The 23,150-nt window shown below is 44.0% G+C and overlaps 1 protein-coding gene across 1 annotated transcript; it reads right to left on the bottom strand.

Annotated features, from left to right (window-relative positions):
- Window positions 1-1,894: 1,894 nt before the first annotated feature.
- Window positions 1,895-22,923, bottom strand: LOC138357791 (17S U2 SnRNP complex component HTATSF1-like). The gene is made up of 5 exons (XM_069314864.1): window positions 22,148-22,923; window positions 16,440-16,499; window positions 4,608-4,823; window positions 3,314-3,418; window positions 1,895-3,203 (listed from the first exon to the last, which is right to left on the bottom strand). Exons 2-5 carry the CDS (start codon window positions 16,461-16,463, stop codon window positions 2,721-2,723), a joined length of 828 nt encoding a protein of 275 aa, XP_069170965.1. The 5' UTR covers window positions 16,464-16,499; window positions 22,148-22,923; the 3' UTR covers window positions 1,895-2,720.
- Window positions 22,924-23,150: the final 227 nt, after the last annotated feature.

Here is a 23,150-nt window from a genome sequence, read left to right as displayed (position 1 = left end):
CTTGGTATTAGCTCCTGGGCCCCAGCAGAGAGGTACAAACCCCCGTGGGCTTGGTATTAGCTCCTGGGCCCCAGCAGAGAGGTACACACCCCTGTGGGCTTGGTATTAGCTCCTGGGCCCCCAGCAGAGAGGTACAAACCCCCGTGGGCTTGGTATTAGCTCCTGGGCCCCAGCAGAGAGGTACAAACCCCCGTGGGCTTGGTATTAGCTCCTGGGCCCCAGTTAGAGGAGTATTCCAGCTGCACAATCTAACGACACTGACCTCCAGCCCTCCCCCCCCCCAATCAAAGGTTGCTTTCAGAAGCGCCCTCGTCTTCATGTACATCCAAATTGCTAGTTATTCCCCCAATCCGTGATTACCCTAGGCTGGTTAAAGCAGCGGCCGTCCTCCCCAGACGCATTCATCAATTTTAACATATAAATTATTAACATAATAAATTAACATATACAATTTTAACAAATATAAATTAATATTATGTATATTAGCATATTTAGCCATTAGTTATGTTAGGTGTTTAGGTTCTGTTGGCGATTATTTGTATTTGTACAACCCGTCCTCGACTCAAGTCCATTCCATCCAGCGGTCGACCCCACAGACGCATTCATAAATTTTAATATGCTGTTCATTCAAAACGGGAATTTTCTCAAGTATAAATTAATATTATAATATATTAGCATATTGTGTATATATAGGCATAAGTTAGGTTAGGTGTTTAGGTTCTGTTGGCGATTATTTGTATTTGTAGTACGTGGGTGAAGCATTTACAGCGTTGTGGTTCGAACAGAGGACGTGAGCAAAGCACTTGTTCCGGAAGTGTTCGAACGTCATCAGTTGTGAGTCGTGTGTAAACCGCTTTTCATTTGTAAACATGGGGTTTGGCGGCTGGATTAACGAGCTTGGATCTTTGTATGCGAGGACGGGCTGCGATTGTTACAGAGGTCGTCAGTGAAGCACTTGTTCGAGAAGTGTTCGAACGTCGTCAGTTGTGAGTCGCAGCCCGTCCTTGTAAGCATTGACCCAAAGACCATTCCATGCACCCGCCAAACCCCCTGTTTATGAATGAAAAGCGGTTTACACACGACTTACAACTGATGACGTTCGAACACTTCCGGAACAAGTGCTTCACTGACGACTTTTGTTCGAACCACAACGCTATAAATGCTTCACCCACGTACTACAAATACAAATAATCGCCAACAGAACCTAAACACCTAACCTAACCTATGGCTAAACATGCTAATATATAATAATATTAATTTATATTTGAGAAAATTCCTATTCTGAATGAACAGCATGTTAATATTTATGAATGCTTCTGTGGGGTCGACCGCTGGATGGAATGGACTTGATCTGAGGACGGGTTGGGGAGCCGTGTACAAAGTGCTTTTATTCATAAACTGGAGGGAGGGGGGGGGGGGTTGGCGGCCGCATTAACGAGCATTTGACGCACATTTAATAACGGGTTGAAATACTTCACCTACACAGCCCATCCTCATTAACAATTGCCAAATGCTAGTTAGTCCAACCCCCAAAATATAATATACATTATAAAAATTTCTTTCCTTTGCTAAAGGCAAAAATATGGTGAGTAGATTTTTTTTTCAATTTTGGAGAGATCAGCTAATACTGTTTTACAATACAGTAAAAAAAAATAGTTTTATTTTTTTTTTATTCAGACAGCCAAGACAGTGTCAGAACCGTCACAGGATCCATTATGAGACATGGCAAGTTGTACTCGGTGCAATGGTGGCAATCATGACCCAGCCATGATGAGCACCTACCCGACAGTAATAGCCGTTCAAAGTTTTCTAGTAATAGCCAAATGTTTGGCCACCAAACTCTAGCTTTATAGATATATTGCATTTGTGTGTTGTGGGTAAAAAAAAAACAATAATTGTAAATAATTTACATGAATTATATTTATTTACTGTTTTATTATCGTGTATTATATATTTAATTTTATATATACTCATATAAAACACATTGACTCACGTGTTTTACTCGCCACGTGAAAAATTCACCACTCACCTTATGAGTCACTCACCATGTGAATCGTTCACTTTTTGAGTCACTCACTATATGAATTACTCATCTCATGAGTCACTCACTATGTGAATTACTTACCTCATGAGTCTATCACTATGTGAATTACTCACCTAATAAATCACTCAGCTCATGAATCACTTACCTAAAGCATCACTCATTATGAACATAAGTAAAGAACAGCTGTTTAATCACATTTAACGTGAGTAAAGAATGGTAGTTAATCACTTAACGAGTAAAGAGCGGTAGTTGATCACTTTTTAACACGAGTAAAATGCTGTTAACTGTTCCTATATCAAACCCATTTCTCAAACTGTTCTCATGCTAATATTTCTTATCGCATTAATATATATTCATAACAGTTTTGTAAGCAAATAAATATACATTAAAAATATACATATCCATCAGTATGTATATGTTAAAAAATTATATAAATTAAAAATACATGTCGGAATATTGCATAATTCCTTGGGACGGAATTATTTGAGCAGCTATGGAGATAAATTATCCTAGTATTCCATCCTACAGGATAAAGATTCCTGTCTGTTGCTAACAGAAGCAGGTCTTCTGCTGTCTGCTGCTGTAGCTGGATACAAGAGGCGTCGCTACAGCAGCAGCCATATGCTTGGCAAGCCTCTGCTGTCTGCGACAGCGGGTCATGTACAAGTAAATGCTTCTATTGTCTGCTAGTGGAGAATCGCCTACCGAAGAACGACTTCGAAGCGGGAGCCGAACTGCTCTCCGTTTTCTGTGAGCTCTTCCTGGAGGGTATTACTAGGGAAGACTGCCCCTTGGGCGTCATTCTAGCCATGAACAATGTAAACCTTTCATTGGCATCTCCTTCCTCTACCACTTGTTCTCTTCTCACTTCTTCTTCTTCTCCTCCTACCTCTTCTACATTCTCTTCTTCTTCTTCTACCTCCTCGCCCCTTTCTTCCGCCTCTTCTCCGTTCCAGTAAACAGCATCTTCGGCATCATCTTCCTCAGACTCCTCGCTCTCAGAAGAATCATCGTCAGCGCCTTCGTCGCTATCCTCGCTAGATTCTTCGTCGGAATCTTCGTCGGAGGAACCGAACTCCTTCAGGAACTTGGCTGTCTCTTCGTAGAATCTGAGGAACTCCTCCCTGGCGTTGGCAACGTCCTCAGTGTCCTCCGGGGCCTGAAGAATGGGTAAGAGGTGTTGGGTAAGAAGGGTGAGTGTGAAGGTAACGTTGTGAGTTAAGAATAAGAGCGAAGTTAAGGTTGAGGTTAAGTAATAGCGTTACTTACCTGAGGAAGCGCGTCGCTCTCTGGACGGAACCCGTCTTCGTCGGCGTCGTAGCGGACAGACACCTCCTCCCCGACCCTGTCCACGAAGGCGAACGACCCGGTGACCTGAAGGGCGTAGTTCAGGGGTCAAAGACACGATCACATAAGGGTGGAGTTTTGAGCCAAAGTTGAAATTCTCTAATTATTAAACCACTCCGACATCTTGGTACATAGTTTGATGAAGTCTCAACACTCGATTCATTTCACATAACTGCTAGGTCTATATAGCAATAGGCCTAGAGCATTTAATTTGACAAAGTCTATATTCAAATTTGCATTAATAAAACCATAAGCTGAGAATTGAAAATTATAGGAGACTATGTCGTAATGTGACTTAAAAGTCAACAGCTCTGGGTGGTTGAGTTATAATAACCTAATAGGTTGTTATAACCTATAACAACCTAATAGGTTGTTCCAGAGTGCTAGAGTGGGTGAAGCAGTGGTAGAAGAAGCGACTACTACAGATGGGGGGGGGGGGTAATTGAAGCGGATAATTAGGGAACGTTCTCATTAGTGAACTATCGAATAGTTTGGTTATGGATTCACCTATCTGATTATGCTAGAACTTCCCACTCCAATCCCACCCTGACCCATGCTGATCTACCCTACCCCATTCTGACCAGCCACGATGCTACCCTATTCCAATCTGACCAGCCACGACGCTACTCTATCCCATCCTGACCAGCCACGACGCTACCCTATCCATTCTGACCAGCCACGACGCTACCCTATCCATTCTGACCAGCCACGACGCTACTCTATCCCAATCTGACCAGCCACGACGCTACTCTATCCCATCCTGACCAGCCACGACGCTACCCTATCCCATCCTGACCAGCCACGACGCTACCCTATCCATTCTGACCAGCCACGACGCTACCCTATCCATTCTGACCAGCCACGACGCTACTCTATCCATTCTGACCAGCCACGACGCTACTCTATCCCAATCTGACCAGCCACGACGCTACTCTATCCCATCCTGACCAGCCACGACGCTACCCTATCCCATCCTGACCAGCCACGACGCTACCCTATCCATTCTGACCAGCCACGACGCTACCCTATCCACTCTGACCAGCCACGACGCTACTCTATCCATTCTGACCAGCCACGACGCTACTCTATCCCAATCTGACCAGCCACGACGTTACCCTAATCCCTTCTGACCAGCCACGACTCACTTCCACCCCACCCTGACTTATTCTGACCTATCCTGACTTATCCTGACCTATCCTGACTTATCCTGACCTACCTTGCCGTCAACATCCCTGTGTTCCTCTCGCTCCTGCTGGGGGAGAGCGAACTCGAAGTGGTAGGATCCATCTGGATTGTGAACGACCTGGTAGTTGCTTCGGGTGTAGGTCGACAGCACCGGCAGGAGGTCGTCCTGGGCTTGAACGACTTCTTCAACTTCTGCAGGAACGACCCCAGCCCTGCACCGCCCTAGCGCACTCACCGCCAGCACCACCTGCAGGAGACAGTACATTGAATACAGAATACTTGTGGGTGAGGATTATTTTATACGAACTTGTTGAAGTCTCCAGAATCATTTTAGGGAGAGAGAGAGAGAGAGAGAGAGAGAGAGAGAGAGAGAGAGAGAAACAGACAGAGAGAGACACACACACACAGAGAGAGAGAGACAGACAGACAGAATATTAAACAAAGACAGACACATAAAAACATGATACGCAATGACAAACTTAAAAACATTCTATTTAAACTTAATTTTAATCTTAACCAGAAAGCATAGCAGACTGTATCACCACACATCCAACACCCCTCCCTCGATACACTATCCACAAGGGTATCCACCTTTACTACCCTTCCTTTATTTATTTATATAATGCATCAACGAAAAAATAAAGCTTCAAGACAGACTTCTGGAGAGATTATTAAGTTGACAAAAGTTTCCACGTGACCACGAGACAAAAATTGGGTCGAAGGAGTACCTATTTTGGCGTGTGACCCGACCTCGGAGCCTGCATGGAAGGGCGACATTCACCAAGAGACCTGGTGGTGGTAGTGGAGGTACTTTGGGGGCGTTTACCACATTACGAAAACTTCTGCGGGACGATTTACGAGGTTTACGAGGTCGGGAATTGGGCATCGATTATGCGGGTTGTTCTGTGTGTGTCTCTGTCTGTCTCTGTGTGCCTGTCACTCTGTGGTTGTCTCTCTATGTGTCTCTTTCTGTGGGTATGTCTTGACAATCTCTTTCTCTCTCTCTCTCTCTAATATGTGTTACGGAGAGAGAGATAAAGAACTTTTTTAGTGTAAGAGTGGTCGACAAATGGAATGCATTAGGAAGCAATGTGGTGGAGGCTGACTCCATACACAGTTTCAAATGTAGATATGATAGAGCCCAATAGGCTCAGGAATCTGTACATCTGTTGATTGACAGTTGAGAGGCGGGACCAAAGAGCCAGAGCTCAACCCCCGCAAGCACAACTAGGTGAGTATATATTATACAAGAACGAATAAAATGAAAAGACTTAATTTATTTTGACTTTAAATAAAGCCTTTAACAAAGTCTAAAATGAGACAAACTTTGAAATATTAGAACTTGTCTCAATGTTTTTGAACTTACATATGACTTGCCAAACACACGTTTGTAGCTGTTTGTAAATCAAATCAAAATAAAATATTAAGTAAAATATCTGAAGAAGATGTAGATAAACGCCTTAATGGGAGTAAAAAAAGATATATTAAATAGTTAAGAGGGATAAAATGGAGAAATTGAGAGAGAGAGAGAGAGAGAGAGAGAGAGAGAGAGAGAGAGAGAGAGAGAGAGAGAGAGAGAGAGAGAGAGAGAGAGAGAGAGAGAGAGGATAAGAATATCCGTCAGCTCACCTCAACATCTTAACTCCTTTCCCTTTGTGTCCCCCCCCCCTTTAAACTTCCCCCACCCCTCCTTCCTTCCCCCCCCCCTTGCCCTTCCTCCTCCTCCTACCCCCCCCCCTCCCCCTTCCCTCGATAACAGGTCACAACCAGGTCATTAATTTGGTCGTCAGACCCGGCACTTTAGGGCGACTGAGGCGACGAAATTGACCTTTCGGCCTGACGGTCAGGAGAGAGGGGGAGGGGTGAGGTGGTGAGCTAGGTAAGGTGGTTTTAGTATATGTCAACAAAGCCGCCATATTATGAAGGAAAGATGCACTGGTTTCGTATGTGGTTGTGCTACATCCTCCTCTCTCTGTCTGTCTGTCTGTTTGTCTCTCTCTGTCTCTGTGTTTCTCTCTCTCTCTCTCTCTCTCTCTCTCTCTCTCTTTCTCTCCTCTCTCTCTGTCTGTCTGTCTCTCTCTCTGTCTGTCTGTCTCTCTCTCTCTCTCTGTCTCTCTCTTTCTCTCCTCTCTCTCTGTTTCTCTCTCTCTCTCTCTCTGTCTGTCTCTGTCTCTCTCCGTCTCTGTCTCTCTCTCTCTCTCTCTCTCTCTCTCTCTGTCTCTCTCTTTCTCTCCTCTCTCTCTCTCTGTTTCTCTCTCTCTCTCTCTCTGTCTGTCTCTGTCTCTCTCCGTCTCTGTCTCTCTCTCTCTCTCTCTCTCTCTCTCTCTCTCTCTCTCTCTCTCTCTCTCTCTCTCTCTCTCTCTCTCTCTCTCTCTCTCATCTCTGTTGTCCTCACGAGAAACTTTAATATTAAAGCTTGTTAAACAGGATTTACCTTCGCTAAGTCCATGTTGATATTTGCATATGAAAGTGATTTGCTGTTAAGGGTTCCAAGAGCTTTCTCGCGTCATCCTGTCTGGTACTTCACAACGTCACTAAACTGGTGTACTAGAGTGCCCGAACCTAACCTAACCGAAGGCCTACGGATAGAAAACGGGACATCACGTCAATTTTGCCAGCCGCCGTGATCCATAAAACGTCATATTTTTGGCTGTTTTATACGTCAAAATACGATGTATTATTCAAAAAGACGAAGAGGGGGGGGGAGGGGGGTTGAAGAGATGCTTGTTAATGATGCTGGTTTCTCGTTTATCGGGGACAGGAAGCCTGCGTATATATATATATTTTTTTTGGTTTGAATTACTGACCATTGTCAGGACGCATCCCACAACAGTTGGCTAACTCTAAGGTACTTATTTACTGCTTGGTGGATAGAGGTATTAAGAAGCGTGACAAACATGCCGGGAACTGAACCCGGGTTCCTGGAATGTGAGCCGAGAGCGTTCACCACCGCGCCACTGAGCGCAGAAACAAGTTCAGTGTCATTCAGTGGTTCGTGTCTTCCCAATGATGTATTTCAACCACAATAGCCTTGTTTCACCTGATCACCCTGTCCACTTGGACTGGTCGGTCTCGCAGCCATCTTGTAGCTTACCGGGTCCGCATTCGATCCCCGAATGGTGCAAGTGGTTTGGGGATCGATCCTTCATCCCGTCATCGTATCCCAGCTCCCAATACAGTGACTCTTTTTCACTCGTTTTTTTCTTATTATATTTACATAATCTGCTGCATGGGTAACAGCTTCTCCTCCGTACCTACCTACTCTGGCTTTGCGCCCTGGAGAGGCCACTCCAGACCGACAACCAGAGCCCAACTCTATAGTCTCCATAGTCGATAACTTCCTCATGTAGTCTGTATATTCACCTAGTTGTGCTTGCTGGGGGTTGAGCTCTGCTCTTTCGGCCCGCCTCTCAACTGTCAATCAACTGTTACTAACTAAATTGTTCACCCACACACACACACACAGAGGAAGCAGCTCGTAGCACCTGTCTAACTCCCAGGTACCTATTTACTGCTAGGTAACAGAGGCATCAGGGTGAAAGAAACCCTGCCCATCTGTTTCCAACGGTGACCGGGATCGAACCCAGACCCTGGGATTACGAGTCTCAACTGCTGTTTATTCAGCCACGGCCCCCATATGTGTGTGTGTCTGAATGAGAGGGATATATTAGCTCTTGGTACCCGGCTCATCCATTTTTGAGAATCTATTTCAGCATTTATCTCAGTTTTCTTTGATCATCTTGTTTGAATCGAAGCCTGTAGTCTAAATTGGTCCCAATTACCCCAATTCCACGTGTTCAATACATGTGTGTTCGTTCCTCTAGCCTCTGTTAACGTCAATCACTCTTTTTGTTGACTTAATTCACCGTTGATTGCATTTTGATGTTGGACCTTAAGGTCAATAACTCATTTGCGGTTTCTTAATACCACAAAATAATTCACTGATCATCCACTAATTATATTATATATATTGTATAAGCATACTTTAGTATATAATGTACAAATATATATCGATAACTGGGTACTGTTTTGTGTACATAATCCCATATACGGTACAAACTGCTATTTATAATCCATTTGTTACAAAATTCGAAGCCTCACACAAATCAATGTTAATTTTATTACTCACCTAACAAGCAAACGCTGACCCAATGCGGCCGAAAAAGGCATTTATATATTATGTAAATTGGCACTAAAATCGAGCAATTTGCTTCAGCTAAAGTTGTGTTCAGTTTAATTTGAAAATATTTAAATAAATGTCAACTAGGCATTCAGACATTTTCTGGATTTTGTGAAAGGCAGCGATTATGCATTTGGTCTATATGCTTTATCTGTGTCACTATGTGTGTCTATGTCTCTATGTGTGTCTGTGTATGTGTGTGGGTTTCTCTGTAAGCTATTAACCTCTGGAGGGTTATTAAGGCCACCAAAACAGCTAGCTGACCAACCAACAAGAATACTTTAGTCTATGACTAAAATAAACTTTCAGTATATATACCGATAAATGGGAGTATATACCGTGTATAGATTCCCTGGGACACCATTGGTGTACAGTATATATATACATTATATTAGATATATCCCACTTTCCGTTTTCTGTAAGTTATTCTGTCATTCAGTTGAGTAATCACCGAATCAGTTTTTTTAGCCCGATGGTGATTGACAGGCCTTTCTCCCGCTAAAGAAAACGGTGCTAAATACCAACATAATTACGCCATCTGTTGGCGGATAAAATAAACTTTTAAGAGAAAAGGGAAGAGATTGGAGGAAAGGGAGGTGGCTAGGAGGGAGAGAGGGGGAGAGAGAGAGAGAGAGAGAGAGAGAGAGAGAGAGAGAGAGAGAGAGAGAGAGAGAGAGAGAGAGAGAGAGAGAGAGAGAGAGAGAGAGAGAGAGGAGAAGATAGAGGATGGAAGCTAACTGAAGTCACCTCACTAATGAGCTATAGTTACATAAATTAGTTCACATATAAATAAATCAACAGTTTCTTCATCGTTTCTCAAAACTATCCTCCCCGTGACTTCAAGAGGCCCTAAGATAGTGAGTGAGAGATTGTTAGCTGATCCAGTTGCATGCAATTGGCCTATCATGCACCCCCCCCCCACATCAACCCTGTGGGGGGGGGGGAGGACTCCCAATCACCTTCTATAAACTAACTACATTTAGCAAACTGAGGCACGATTGGTTGACTGTTCTGGTTGTAGATAATTTTGGAATGAAATGTTCACATATTTCTTTATTTGGGAGTTTATTTACACAATTTACTCTAAATTAGATTGGTCAATACCTTAGCAATGCACTAAAGAGATTGGTCAGTACCTCAGCAACGCACTAAACAGATTGGTCAATACCTTAGCAATGCACTAAACAGATTGGTCAATACCTTAGCAACGCACTAAAGAGATTGGTCAATACCTCAGCAACGAGAGAGATTAATCAATACCTCATCAACGCGCGAGAGAGATTAATCACTTTCGTATCAAGGCACAAATATGGTTAATCAATATCATGCTGACGGTCTGAGTAGTTCAGAGGTCGCAAGTGATCAGCCCCACCAAATTGCTAGTTGGAAAAGAATACATTATTTAATGGATTGGCTTGGGCGTGGGAGAGAGGGGGGAAGGGGGGGAGGAAAAAATGGGGTGTTTAGAGAGGGAAGGAGGAGTAGAAAGGGAATATATAGGAGAAAGAATGAGAGAAGAGGCAAGGGCAAATAACTAGTGAAATGAAAAGAATGAACAGGTTTCAATCTTCAATTTTTTTTTCTTGATTTTTTTTATTTTGAATCGGTTGAAGGCTGTTAGCCTCAAGGTGGTAAATGGAATGGGTGTGGAGGAACGGGTGGGAAGGGTGACACACACACCGAACCGGTTTGATTTAGGGGGGACAAGGGAAGGGAGGGGGAGAGGGAGGGAGGGCCTCGTTCTGTTTTTGCTCCGGCAATTTATGGAACTCGGTCGTAATCGATTATGGGAGTGGCGTGTGCGTCGTGTCAGTGGCTGTGCTGACCTCTGGGGGAATGGGGGAAATGGGGAAATGGGGAAATGGGGAATGTCCGCGAACCCCAAGTGTATGAAGGCGAAGCTCTATCGACCTGATCTATTTTATAGTCCTGATGTGTTCCAAGGCCCAAGATTGTCTCTGTAATGCATTAGTTATACGACGTATGTGAAGTAACTATAACCTGAGGTTGTAAAAGCACCTTAATCACCTTCAGTTGTTAAGTGCTTAACAACACACTGGTTTCTATGGCGACTATGTTACCCTGTCAAAGTAGGAGAGTACATATATATATATAAACATTTTTACGAAATTAACTAATTCGTTAAAAATACGACGTATTAGCAAAAATTAAAGCAAGTAATATTGTCGTTTTCTATGTAACGGCATCAATAGGTTAGGTGGGTTGCTGGGGTTGGCACGTTTCTGTTCAGGAACAACAGTCGTGTTTATTACGAAGTGGACCATAGAGAGGACAGGTAGGCAGGTGGGTGAGAAGGATGGATATGTCTGGCGGATACTCTAAGATCTCTGATGTTGTTGTTGTTATAGATTCAGCTACTCGGAACAAGTTCCAAGTAGCACGGGCTATGGTGAGCCCGTAACTTACCTGGCACAGGAGCGGGGCAAGTAGCACGGGCTATGGTGAGCCCGTAACTTACCTAGCACAGGAGCGAGGCAAGTAGCACGGGCTATGGTGAGCCCGTAGTGGACTCACCTGGCACAGGAGCGGGGCAAGTAGCACGGGCTATGGTGAGCCCGTAACTTACCTAGCACAGGAGCGAGGCAAGTAGCACGGGCTATGGTGAGCCCGTAGTGGACTCACCTGGCACAGGAGCGGGGCAAGTAGCACGGGCTATGGTGAGCCCGTAACTTACCTAGCACAGGAGCGAGGCAAGTAGCACGGGCTATGGTGAGCCCGTAGTGGACTCACCTGGCACAGGAGCGGGGCAAGTTGCACGGGCTATGGTGAGCCCGTAGTGGACTCACCTGGCACAGGAGCGGTGCTGAATCTGTTAAGGTCTCTGAAGCTGACAGAAACTAATAGTGGACAGAGATAAGGAAATGGGATTACCTTTGTACCACACATTGCATCATCTGGCTAGTGTGTGTGTGTGTGTGTGTGTGTGTGTGTGTGTGTGTGTGTGTGTGTGTGTGTGTGTGTGTGTGTGTGTGTGTGTGTGTGTGTCTAAAATATACATGTATAAGTGGCTCTACTGGTTATTTATTTTAAGAACTGGCAAATCGCAAGCAATTTCCGCTTCGCATTATACAAGAATGTCATGTGAATTCTGAGTTTTTTGTTAAACTATTTTTTTGGAGAGATCTTTATGATCGCTTTTATGTAAATTAGATGATAACAGGGGTTAGAGTAGGAGGTAGAAAAGGGATTAGAAAGGTATAGTAGAAGGGGGCAGCATCTCTCTCTCTCTCTCTCTCTCTCTCTCCCTCTCTCTCTCTCTCTCTCTCTCTCTCTCTCTCTCTCTCTCTCTCTCTCTCTCTCTCTCTCTCTCTCTCTCTCTCTCTCTCTCTCATTATTCCTCCTTTAATCAGTTATACTTCATCTCTTCTCTCAACTCCCCATGTCAGCCAACCTGTGTATCTTCTTTCTACTCAATTGGGTTAATATCATCCATCGTCTAACTATCTGGCAATTCACCTCTCTCTAGTAAAGAGCTGTAAAGCTAGGTTGAGCAATTGATCCCAATCAACCCATCACCCCCCCCCCATTCATTCCACCCACCCATCAATCACCCCCCCCCCCAACAGCCTCATTCCTTCCGCTCAATTACCTCAGGATTATATAAATATAACTTTTTGCATCAGGGTTGCTAAGTAGGCGTCTCTAATTACCTGGGGGGAATTACCAAATTACCTGGAGAATTACAGGTAACCCGAGAATGTTAATCTCTTTAGCAAAGGTCAGAGGTCAAGGGTGAGCTTCTGGGTCACACACACACACACACACGCACACACTTTTTTTTTTTAGGGAGGCCTGATAGCTGAGTGGACAGCGCTCTGTACTCGTAATTCTAGGGGTCCGGGTTCAATCCCGGTGATGGCACAAACAAAATGGGCAGAGTGTCTTTCACCCTGATGCCCCTGTTACCTAGCAGTAAATAGGTACCTGGGAGTTAGTCAGCTGTCACGGGCTGCTTCCTGGGTGTGTGTGTGTGTGAGAGAGAAAAACATAGTAGGAATTACCCCAGAGTGTCCCCAAATGAACATTTAAACCAAATAACATCAGCAGCATATGCAAGGTTAACAAACATTAAAACACCTTAAAAAGAGCTGAAGATATGATACAATAAGAGAATTACTCCACAAATGTCAGACCAATCCTCGATTATGCAACACTGACGTGAATCTCCTAGCTCATTAACCCTATTCAAAACTTTGAAAAACTTCTCGAAATGTCCACTTGAGTTATACCAAAAATTAAGAAGCTAAAGCTCATGTCACTAGAGTTGAGGAAAATCAGAAGGAACATGTTCACAGCATCCAAAATACCCAGAGACGTAGAGAAGGATGACAAAGACAGACAGTGTGCCATGTAAAGAATCAGACCAGCTCGGTATACAAAATGAAATTAAAATTTTTAAACAAAGAACACTTTAGAAGCCCTTAAGAATATGGGGCAAAGAATAAACAGATTGAAAAGGGAGAGAATAAACCATTAGTAACGAAGAAATGGAAATTAAACGACACAGACACAACCACCATCACCAGTAAAGGGTACCCATTACCTACCACCATCACCAGTAAAGGGTACCCATTACCCACCAGCATCACCAGTAAACGGTACCCATTACCTACCAGCATCACCAGTAATGGGTACCCATTACCTACCACCATCATCAGTAAGGGGGTACCCATTACCCCCTACACCATCACAAACCCACCATGCCCATACAGCATTCTTGCTCCACCCCCCCCCCTCACTCCCACCCCTTCCCCCCTCTAACTTACCCCCTTCTCCCCCTCCCTCACCCCCCCCCCCTTAGCCCCAAAACCCCCCCTTTCCAGGTCTTTGTCGTGAGGAAAGGCGAAGTAAGGTCACAGACGACCTTTGGACTAGTAGTACATACCGATCTGGGTATGTCAGCCCCTACCACACCCACACCCACACCCACACACACACACACACACACACACACACACACACACACACACACACACACACCCACACACACACAGTGTGAAATAATACCGAACGGCTATGGTCAGACTCACAGATATACTCACAGAGAAACACTCACAGACAGATAGACTTACAGACACACAGAGTCATACAGATACACTCACACACACAAGCATGCAGATATACTCAGATATACACATATATATACATAACAGATATACACATACATAACAGATATACACATATATATACATAACAGATATACACATATAAACATACCAGATATACACATATAAACATAGCAGATATACACATATACACATAACAGATCAAACTACAGCCAACAGAATACCTCAATTAACCCATCCAGGTAACCACATCAAGGTGAGCACCTGTCCATCACCCTCACTAATTAACCCTGATCTTCACCTGTCAATCACTTCCCTAATATTAGAATTATCATTTCTTACACTGGCCGCGAGAGGTGAGGTAAGGCTCCTTGGGTCCGGCCGCCTTATGTCATGTAAAACAGTTCCATTTTATTACGAAGTTGTAAAATCAAGAAAACAGGTCTGAATTACGAATGAAAGCTGTTGATTGACAATGATTGATTGATTGATTGATTGATTGATTAACACCGCGGGTCTCTGGCCAGCCCATTCTCGCCACTCCGTAAAAGAATGCAACTGTTTACACTAACCGAAAACGTAAAAAATGTTGCTTGTTTACGCCCTCAAGCGTCAGAACGTAGACTTACTCTTACAGCTTACGAGAGCTGCTCATTGTTCCTATGAAACGTCAGTATTGTGGTGATTGGAACTGCTTTAATCCATCGCAAGTCGTACGCTGAGGGGTTGAGATCGTATAAAATGTAGTGTGTGGTGTAGGAGGACAGAGTTCGACCCCAAACAAGCGGTTGGATGCCGGTTGAGTGCTTCAGAGAGGACAAAAACGACAAGACAATACTTCTCCTGACCTCCTTCTCCATCTACGGATGTGGGAAGGTCACGCTCGAGCACCCAGGTAATCTTAGCCCTCTCGTAAAGGAAAAGGTGGAAGGGTATGGGACACAGAGAGAGGTATGTGGAACAGACGCAGGTTCGAATCCTCGTCCCGGCCCTTGTGGATTTGTTCATGTGGAACAGAGCTTAAATCCACTAGTGTGTGGGGGTGGGAAAGGTGGAATAGAAATGTTAAGTCTTAAATTGGTTCTAGAGAAGTCGTTTTGGGGCACGTTTAAGTTTTCAACTTCAGGGGGGATCAAAGCCAGGATTTATCATCTATTTACGAAACCTGTACATCTTTCTGCAATCATGGCGGCTGTGTTTACATTTATTAAGCAGTTAATGAGCTCCAGAGCACTATACGAGGTGGTTTATAACAATAACACAACCTTGATTTGTGAGGTTTCCAAGCTCGTCAGCTGTTTATTAAATGTAAACAAAGCCGCCATGAGTGTTTAAAGATGCACAGGTTTCGTGAATGGTTGATGAATCCTGGATTTACCCACACCTGGGCACTGCCCCACACCTGGGCACTGCCCCACCCCTGGAACTACCCACACGTGGGCACTGCTCGTACCAGTATTGCCCTTTGGATTATTCCTGAACGCAACACGGCCTTTAATGGTTCAAATCGTGAGGTGTTGGGCGTGTCCTCACCCCTCACCTCTTCCCCTCCCTTAACCCCCCTTCCCTTTGCCTTACCCTTCCCATTCAACCCCCCCCCCCCTCCCTTCTCCCTCTGGTTTCTACCTCCTCTCTCACTTTCAATGCTACAACCTATTACTAGCCACCACCACCACCCTTGACCTGAATGGCCAGGGTGGTAGATAGATTTATTGACCTTTATGTCCATTCATTTTTTATCCCTATCATGTCTACTACATGTATTTCACACACACACACACACACACACACACACACACACACACACACACACGCACACTGAGAAGGTGGTGGAGGCCAAGACCGTCAGTAGTTTCAAAGCGTTACATGACAAAGAGTGCTGGGAAGACGGGACACCGCGAGCGTAGCTCTCATCCTGTAACTACACTTAGGTAATTACACTTAGGTAATTACACACACACACACACACACACACACACACACACACACACACACACACACACACACACACACACACACACACACACACACACACACACACAAACACACACACACACACACACACACACACACACACACACACACAAACACACACACACACACACACACACACACACACACACACACACACACACACACACACACACACACACACACACACACACACACACACACACTCGAAGACAATTCTATGTATAGTTTTTAACAATCCTCCACACGCCTCCAATCCTTGTCTCCAATCACCCGCCCCACAATCAACAATCACCCTAATCACCTCCACCAAAGGTAAGACAGCGTGGTGCATTATACAAGCATTTCTGTGGCGCAGTGGTCAGCGTGAGGCGAGTCACACCCGAAAGGTCCCGGGTTCAGTTCCTGCGGCAGGACATTTAGATAAAGTTTCATTTCACCTGATGCCTCTGTTCTCCCAGCACTAAAGAGGTTACCCTGGGAGTTAGCACACTGTTGTGGGTCGCATCACAGGCCTAAGAGGAGGCGGGGGTGGGGGGAAAGGGAGAAACTCCATAAATCATACTATAGGCCTATCGAACCATAGAAAACGGATGAAGGTTGACTCGTTGAAGGGGATACTTACCATATACATCAAGAAGGTTGCCATGGTAACCCCAATACGCTCAAACACAATTGTATTCTCCTGTAGAAAGAAAAATTACATATTATTTTAAAGTATTATAATATAGAATAGATAAAAACGAAATAATACAGATCATTCTATTAATTGTAAATCATATGTGTTCATAATTGATAATTGTTTCCATGTTTACAAATTAGATTTCTAATTACTGTAAATTGGTCTCTAAGTTTGGCGTCATATGTCAGGACAGACAACCTCCCCCCCCCCCCATGTATACGCAGTTATATAAGTATACACAAGAGATACTATAAGGCATTCAAGTATATTATGAATACCTCCATGATATATACACATATTCTATGTATTTAGTGATATGTATACCAATTATAAAGGATGGGGGGGGGGGGGTTACGGGAGATACGAAACCGAAGGAATATATATATATATATATATATATATATATATATATATATATATATATATATATATATATATATATATATATATATATATATATATCGTCAGAGATGGTGTAATCCCTGACTTCATTTCTTATCTCCCTTCCTCCCTCCCTCCCCCTCTGTCTCTCTCCCCCTCCCTCCTTCTCTCTCTCCCTCTCCCTCTCCCTCTCTCTCCCCAGAACTCAGCTTCTAGTGACATTTGAAACGCCAGTGATCACTGTATATACCTCAGAGAACCAGGTCAAAGGTCATCCTTGCCGGACTGGTGTGTACCCTTGACCTCTCTTGACCCCTCACGACCAATTTGGGTTCACCCACACTCTCTCTTCTATCTACCCCTTTGGATTCATGCTAGAGGATAAAGGTAGTTGGTAGAGGACACTGGATAGTGAGGATATTTGTCTTAATCCATGGCATAACCTTCGAGGCTATTTATTTAATCTAGATTACTGTAAGGTCAAGCTGAATGTAGGTTAGGTGGGTTGCTCGGGTTCGTGGGTCTTTGGGGAGGCTAAACAGTTGCATTTTTAACGTAGTGGGGGTGTAGGGGGGGCTGGATTATTATAGCTTAGCCAGATGACCTATTTGGCCATTACGGGGTCAAGGGGACGATTGATATCTAAGGCAATTGGCCTTTGAGTCGTTATCTAAGGTAATTGGTTTTTGATATTACGCAATGGTAATCAGTTCCTGGATGAACCACAGATCAGATGTTTTTATGTGGTAGTGCCACAAACTTTCTCTCTCTCTCTGTCTCTGTCTCTCTCTCTCTGTCTCTCTCTCTCTCTCTCTCTCTCTCTCTCTCTCTCTCTCTCTCTCTCTCTCTCTCTCTCTCTCTCTCTCTCTCTCTATGTCTCTCTCTCTGTCTCGCTCTCGCTCTCTCTCTCTCTGCTGCCCAGTGGCATTTTCAATGACATTTAAGGCTAACGGTTAGAGGATTGGGTCATTGAAACACTTACTGAAAAGTTCGCGGTATTTATAGTGTGAACTGTTTTTCTATACATTAGAAAATGACACCCAACCATTAATTTATATTAATGATTTATTTAATCATTAATATTAATGAATGACTTTCTTTATCTTTCTAATCCTTATCCTTCCATTGTGTTATTTTTTGCAGCCTCGTCTTGTATATAATTTGAAAAAGCGATTTACATCAAATTAGAAGATAAGGGACTGCATAAAGTCTGAGAGGCAGGAAACAGACAGTCATAGTGCAAGAGAAAATATCCAACTGATTGGAAGCAATACAAGCACCTGGTGCCACTGAACTCCGCCTCTTGTATCCCTGCAGATACTAATCAATGACCTTTCACAGGTACCGAGATCTTAATTAAACATCGATGGCGTAGAAAACCCATTAAAAAGCATTATGATGTCTAAGGAGTATTTAGGAGAATAATTAATCCTTTCTCAATAGTGTTACATCAATGTTACTTATACCATATATATATATATATATATATATATATATATATATATATATATATATATATATATATATATATATATATATATAGTGGCAGTCAAGACAAGACAGGACAGGTTGCCGTCAAGACAGGACAGGTGAGCGTCAAGAAAGGACAGAACACATGGATGTTAGACTTCAACTCCTCAATCAGAGAGGAAGACAGAACGAGACAGAGAAAGAGACAGTGAGCACAAGTACGGTAATGACCTTGACTTCCACAGTCACTCGATAAACAGATGAACCTACAGATGCGTAAACGTAACTTCCAGTCGGTTATTACGTGTGTGTGTGTGTGTGTGTGTGTGTGTGTGTGTGTGTGTGTGTGTGTGTGTGTATGTGTGTGTGTGTGTGTGTGTGTGTGTGTGTGTGTGTGTGTGTGTGTGTGTGTGTGTGTGTGTGTGTGTGCGTGCGCGTTACACACACACACCAAGCACCTAAGAAGAATTTAAAATGATCAGAAAAGATATCAGAATGAAGCTATAAGACCTAGACGTGATAAAGGCCGTTGGACCTGACATTTACGAGGGAAAAGCCACTGGGAATAAAACCTCGCGTCTCTAGGAAACAAAATAGTTAGGAGAGACATGATCACCACATACAAGATTCTCAGAGGAATTAACCGTATAAAGACAAATTATTTACCACGATTGGAACACGGACAAGGGGACACAGGAGGAAACCACTGAGGCGGACACAGGAGTACCCAAATGAGCCACTGAGCTGTTAGAATTGCTTTATTGAGTGTCAGAGAAGTTAACGATAGAAGCAGAGTCCATACAATGTTTCATATATAGTCAAGTTTCAAGAATAATCACATATGCAGGCGATGAGTCACAATAACGTGGCTGAAGTATGTTGACCAGACCACACACTAGAAATTGAAGGGACGACGACGTTTCGGTCCGTCCTGGACCATTCTCAAGTCGATTGTGATTGTCTCAAGTCGCAATAATCACATAAACAGGTAATTCGGTTATGCGTAAGTCTCCAGTAGTGAAAAGGAAAAACAAATTAAGAATGTTTTCGCGTTTCGTCCTAAAATCAAGAAAATACAGCTATGTATTTCCTTGATGACGAGTTGAAACACGAAAAACGTTCGTAAGGTTCGTATATATAGATATAAGAATATGAGGGACGGGGTACCGGGTCTCTCTCTTCCCTCTTCCCTACTCCCTTTTTATCTCTCAATCTCCCATCCTCTCATATCTCTCTCTCTATCCCCCACCCCTTTCTTTTCCTTGTCTCCACCTCTTAAAGTTCCTCCCCCCCCCTTATCTCTCTCTCTCTCTCTCTCTCTCTCTCTCTCTCCCTGTGACACCTCTCCGCCCTTTCTTCACCCTTCTCTTCACCACCTCCTCTCCCCTCTCTCTCTTTCAAAAATAGGATTCCAATGAAAAAGTCTAGGGGCTTGGCCAGCCACATTTCACTGACTAGGTGGAAGGGGGGGAGTGTTTCCATAAGCTTATTATATATATATATATATATATATATATATATATATATATATATATATATATATATATATATATATAATTGCCAGCGAGACATGACAATAAAGTCTACCATCTCTAACCGGATCGAACGAAAATATGCATATTTTTACTTCCGCAATTTCATGATTTTCCGTTGAATTATACTGGGAAAAAAGAGCATAGGTTCCGTAGCTACTGCCACTGGCGTTCGTTCAGTCAAAAGGTCGCTCAGGTAGTTAAAAAAAATTTATTTGGGGGGTAGATCCTGTGCTTAATCTAGGAAGGTCGGCTGAGGCATTTAAGGTCTGATTAACAGCTGGGACAGTCTACAGTCTAAGACAGACTAAGAGCTGGGATATGAGGACTAAGAGCTGGGATATGAGGACTAAGAGCTGGGATATGAAGACTAAGAGCTGGGATGTGAGGACTAAGAGCTGGGATATGAAGACTAAGAGCTGGGATATGAGGACTAAGAGCTGGGATATGAGGACAGACTAAGAGCTGGGATATGAGAACTAAGAGCTGGGATATGAGGACAGACTAAGAGCTGGGATATGAGGACTAAGAGCTGGGATATGAGAACTAAGAGCTGGGATATGAGGACTAAGAGCTGGGATATGAGAACTAAGACCTGGGATATGAGGACTAAGAGCTGGGATATGAGAACTAAGAGCTGGGATATGACGACAGACTAAGAGCTGGGATATAAAGACGAAATTAAAGAACGGTTCCCAGCCACTTAGACCAATAGTTATCAAACCCGGGTCCGGTAAGAAGCTTTTCCATCACTGTGCCGACCAGCCCAAGTGGATGTTAAAGGCTGGTGGTCTGAAATTCGACCTTCCCTACGGCCTCAAACACAAGCTCATTCGAGCCCCCTATTAAACATTGTTTACATCCTTCTACACGTGTTCAGAACCCGTTTCGTATTTTGTCTGATTATTCCTCGTTAATTCCGAGACGTTAACGATGACTGAAGCTTCTTTGAACCAATTATGAAGACTGAAACATTTTTAAACCAAAGCCAAAGCCAGAAACCTCAGAGACTGTAGAACAATCTATACCTTAAATTACAACCAAAACAATGTGTTCGTAACACTAGGTCTTGACCTCGATAGGGTTATGTCGGCATGAGGGCGTGGCCCATATGGCAACACCGCATCGGCGATCAGCTGTTTTATGTCAACAAAGCCATTTGTAAACATGTCGTCAGCTGTTCCTCGCGACCGGCCTGATGGAACTGTACAAGTAACCAAGAATTGGGAAGGAAAAACACTGACAAGAAGACGTCTGGCCCTGGGAAGCCAAGAGGATAAGGGAGACTTTTCAATTAAGAAGATAATAGGATCAATGCAGACAATATGCATCGCAAAGGGTCAGCCTGGGACCACATATTTACATCCCAAAGGGATGTAAATATGTTCTATATCAGCGCACAAGTCGTGAACTGGTCAAAATAAAATAGGTGAACTGGTCAAAATAAAGCACGTGAACTGGTCAAAATTAAGCACGTGAACTGGTCAAAATAAAGCACGTGAACTGGTCAAAATAAAGCACGTGAACTGGTCAAAATTAAGCACGTGAACTGGTCAAAATAAAGCACGTGAACTGGTCAAAATTAAGCACGTGAACTGGTCAAAATTAAGCACGTGAACTGGTCAAAATTAAGCACGTGAACTGGTCAAAATTAAGCACGTGAACTGGTCAAAATTAAACACGAGAACTGGTCAAAATTAAGCACGTGAACTGGTCAAAATTAAACACGTGATCTGGTCAAAATAAAACACGTTCGAAATGAAGTGAATAAAGACGTAGTAGAACCCATTTCAACATTAAACCCAGCCACAGCCAAGTCGCAAACCACTGAAACCCGTCAAACACACCGAAACTAGGACGTTGGTACAACGTTCGAACAAGTTTTAACACCTCCTAACCACGCCAAGTAAAACAGAAACAAGCAACACTTAGTGGGCCAGCCAGAGGCTTAGGGCCCGCGCAGGAATATCCCTGCAACAAAAAAAAAAATCCTAACCAGTTATGACAACCAATATAGCAAGTTGTAACAACGTTCTAATACGTCATAAACACGTTAAGCCAAGATGTAACAACTTTATTAGAAATTGTAACAAGCGGAAAATAGAGACAGTTTCGGTTTGTGTTTCCAAGGAAGAAGTATTACACCAGCTACCTGGAAGTAACGATTTGGGACCCAGGAGCTAAAGCTTTAAACTCGCACAAAACCTAATCCGTTTTTTCCCCATTCCTGAGTATATGTTATTTTCCTGCATGACTGAAAACACTCACTTGAAGGAACAGCTGCTGATGGGAGATGATGCTGGGCTTGTATTCTGTTCCTGAGATGAGGATCTTGTGGGATGCTGCGTCTAAGATGACCCACAGGGAGAGGAGGATCTTGTAGGATAACGCGTCTAAGATGACCCACAGGGAGAGGAGGATCTTGTGGGATGCTGCCTCTAAGATGACCCACAGGGAGATGAGGATCTTGTGGGATGCTGCGTCTAAGATGACCCACAGGGAGAGGAGGATCTTGTGGGATAACGCGTCTAAGATGACCCACAGGGAGAGGAGGATCTTGTGGGATGCTGCGTCTAAGATGACCCACAGGGAGAGGAGGATCTTGTGGGATGCTGCGTCTAAGATGACCCACAGGGAGACGAGGATCTTGTGGGATGCTGCCTCTAAGATGACCCACAGGAAGACGAGGATCTTGTGGGATGCTGCTCCTAAGATAACCCACAGGAAGACGAGGATCTTGTGGGATGCTGCGTCTAAGATGCCCCACAGGGAGGGCAGTAGGGAAGGAGGAGGAAGGGTTGACGGAAGGTAATCACAGGGTACTTGTATAGTATCAACAACAGCAGCCGGAAGAGTAGCAGCCGAAGCAACAGTAGCAGAAGTAGCAGTTTACACACGGTATGTAGACCAGGAACTCTGTATACACCGAACTACGAACGTCTTGAGCGTAGCGATCTGAAGGAGCAAGTGTCACCCGTTGACGCTTGCTGGCTCCTTTTGTGTGAACAGCCGAGTCCAGGGTGACGCCTCCTAGCCCTCCCTCACCCCCGAGCCTATCCCCCTCCCGACCCATCCCTTTGGCTCTAGGTCAACTTGTTTGTCCTGGTTGAACCCGTATGTCAGAAGACGGATGGAGCGGGTTCTTGGGGAAGACGCGAAGGACGAGTAGGTAGTTCCTCCCGCCTTGGGAGATGGGCTTTATCCTCGCTTGACTGGAGAAGAATGCAAAAACATTATAGAAAATGGGTTCTTCGAAGTCAGTTCCGCGAGT

The sequence above is a fragment of the Procambarus clarkii genome, chromosome 80 (genome assembly GCF_040958095.1).
Source record: "Procambarus clarkii isolate CNS0578487 chromosome 80, FALCON_Pclarkii_2.0, whole genome shotgun sequence".
Taxonomy (NCBI): domain Eukaryota; kingdom Metazoa; phylum Arthropoda; class Malacostraca; order Decapoda; family Cambaridae; genus Procambarus; species Procambarus clarkii.
Note: the sequence above shows the minus strand (reverse complement) of the source record. Positions and strands in the feature narration are given on the sequence as shown.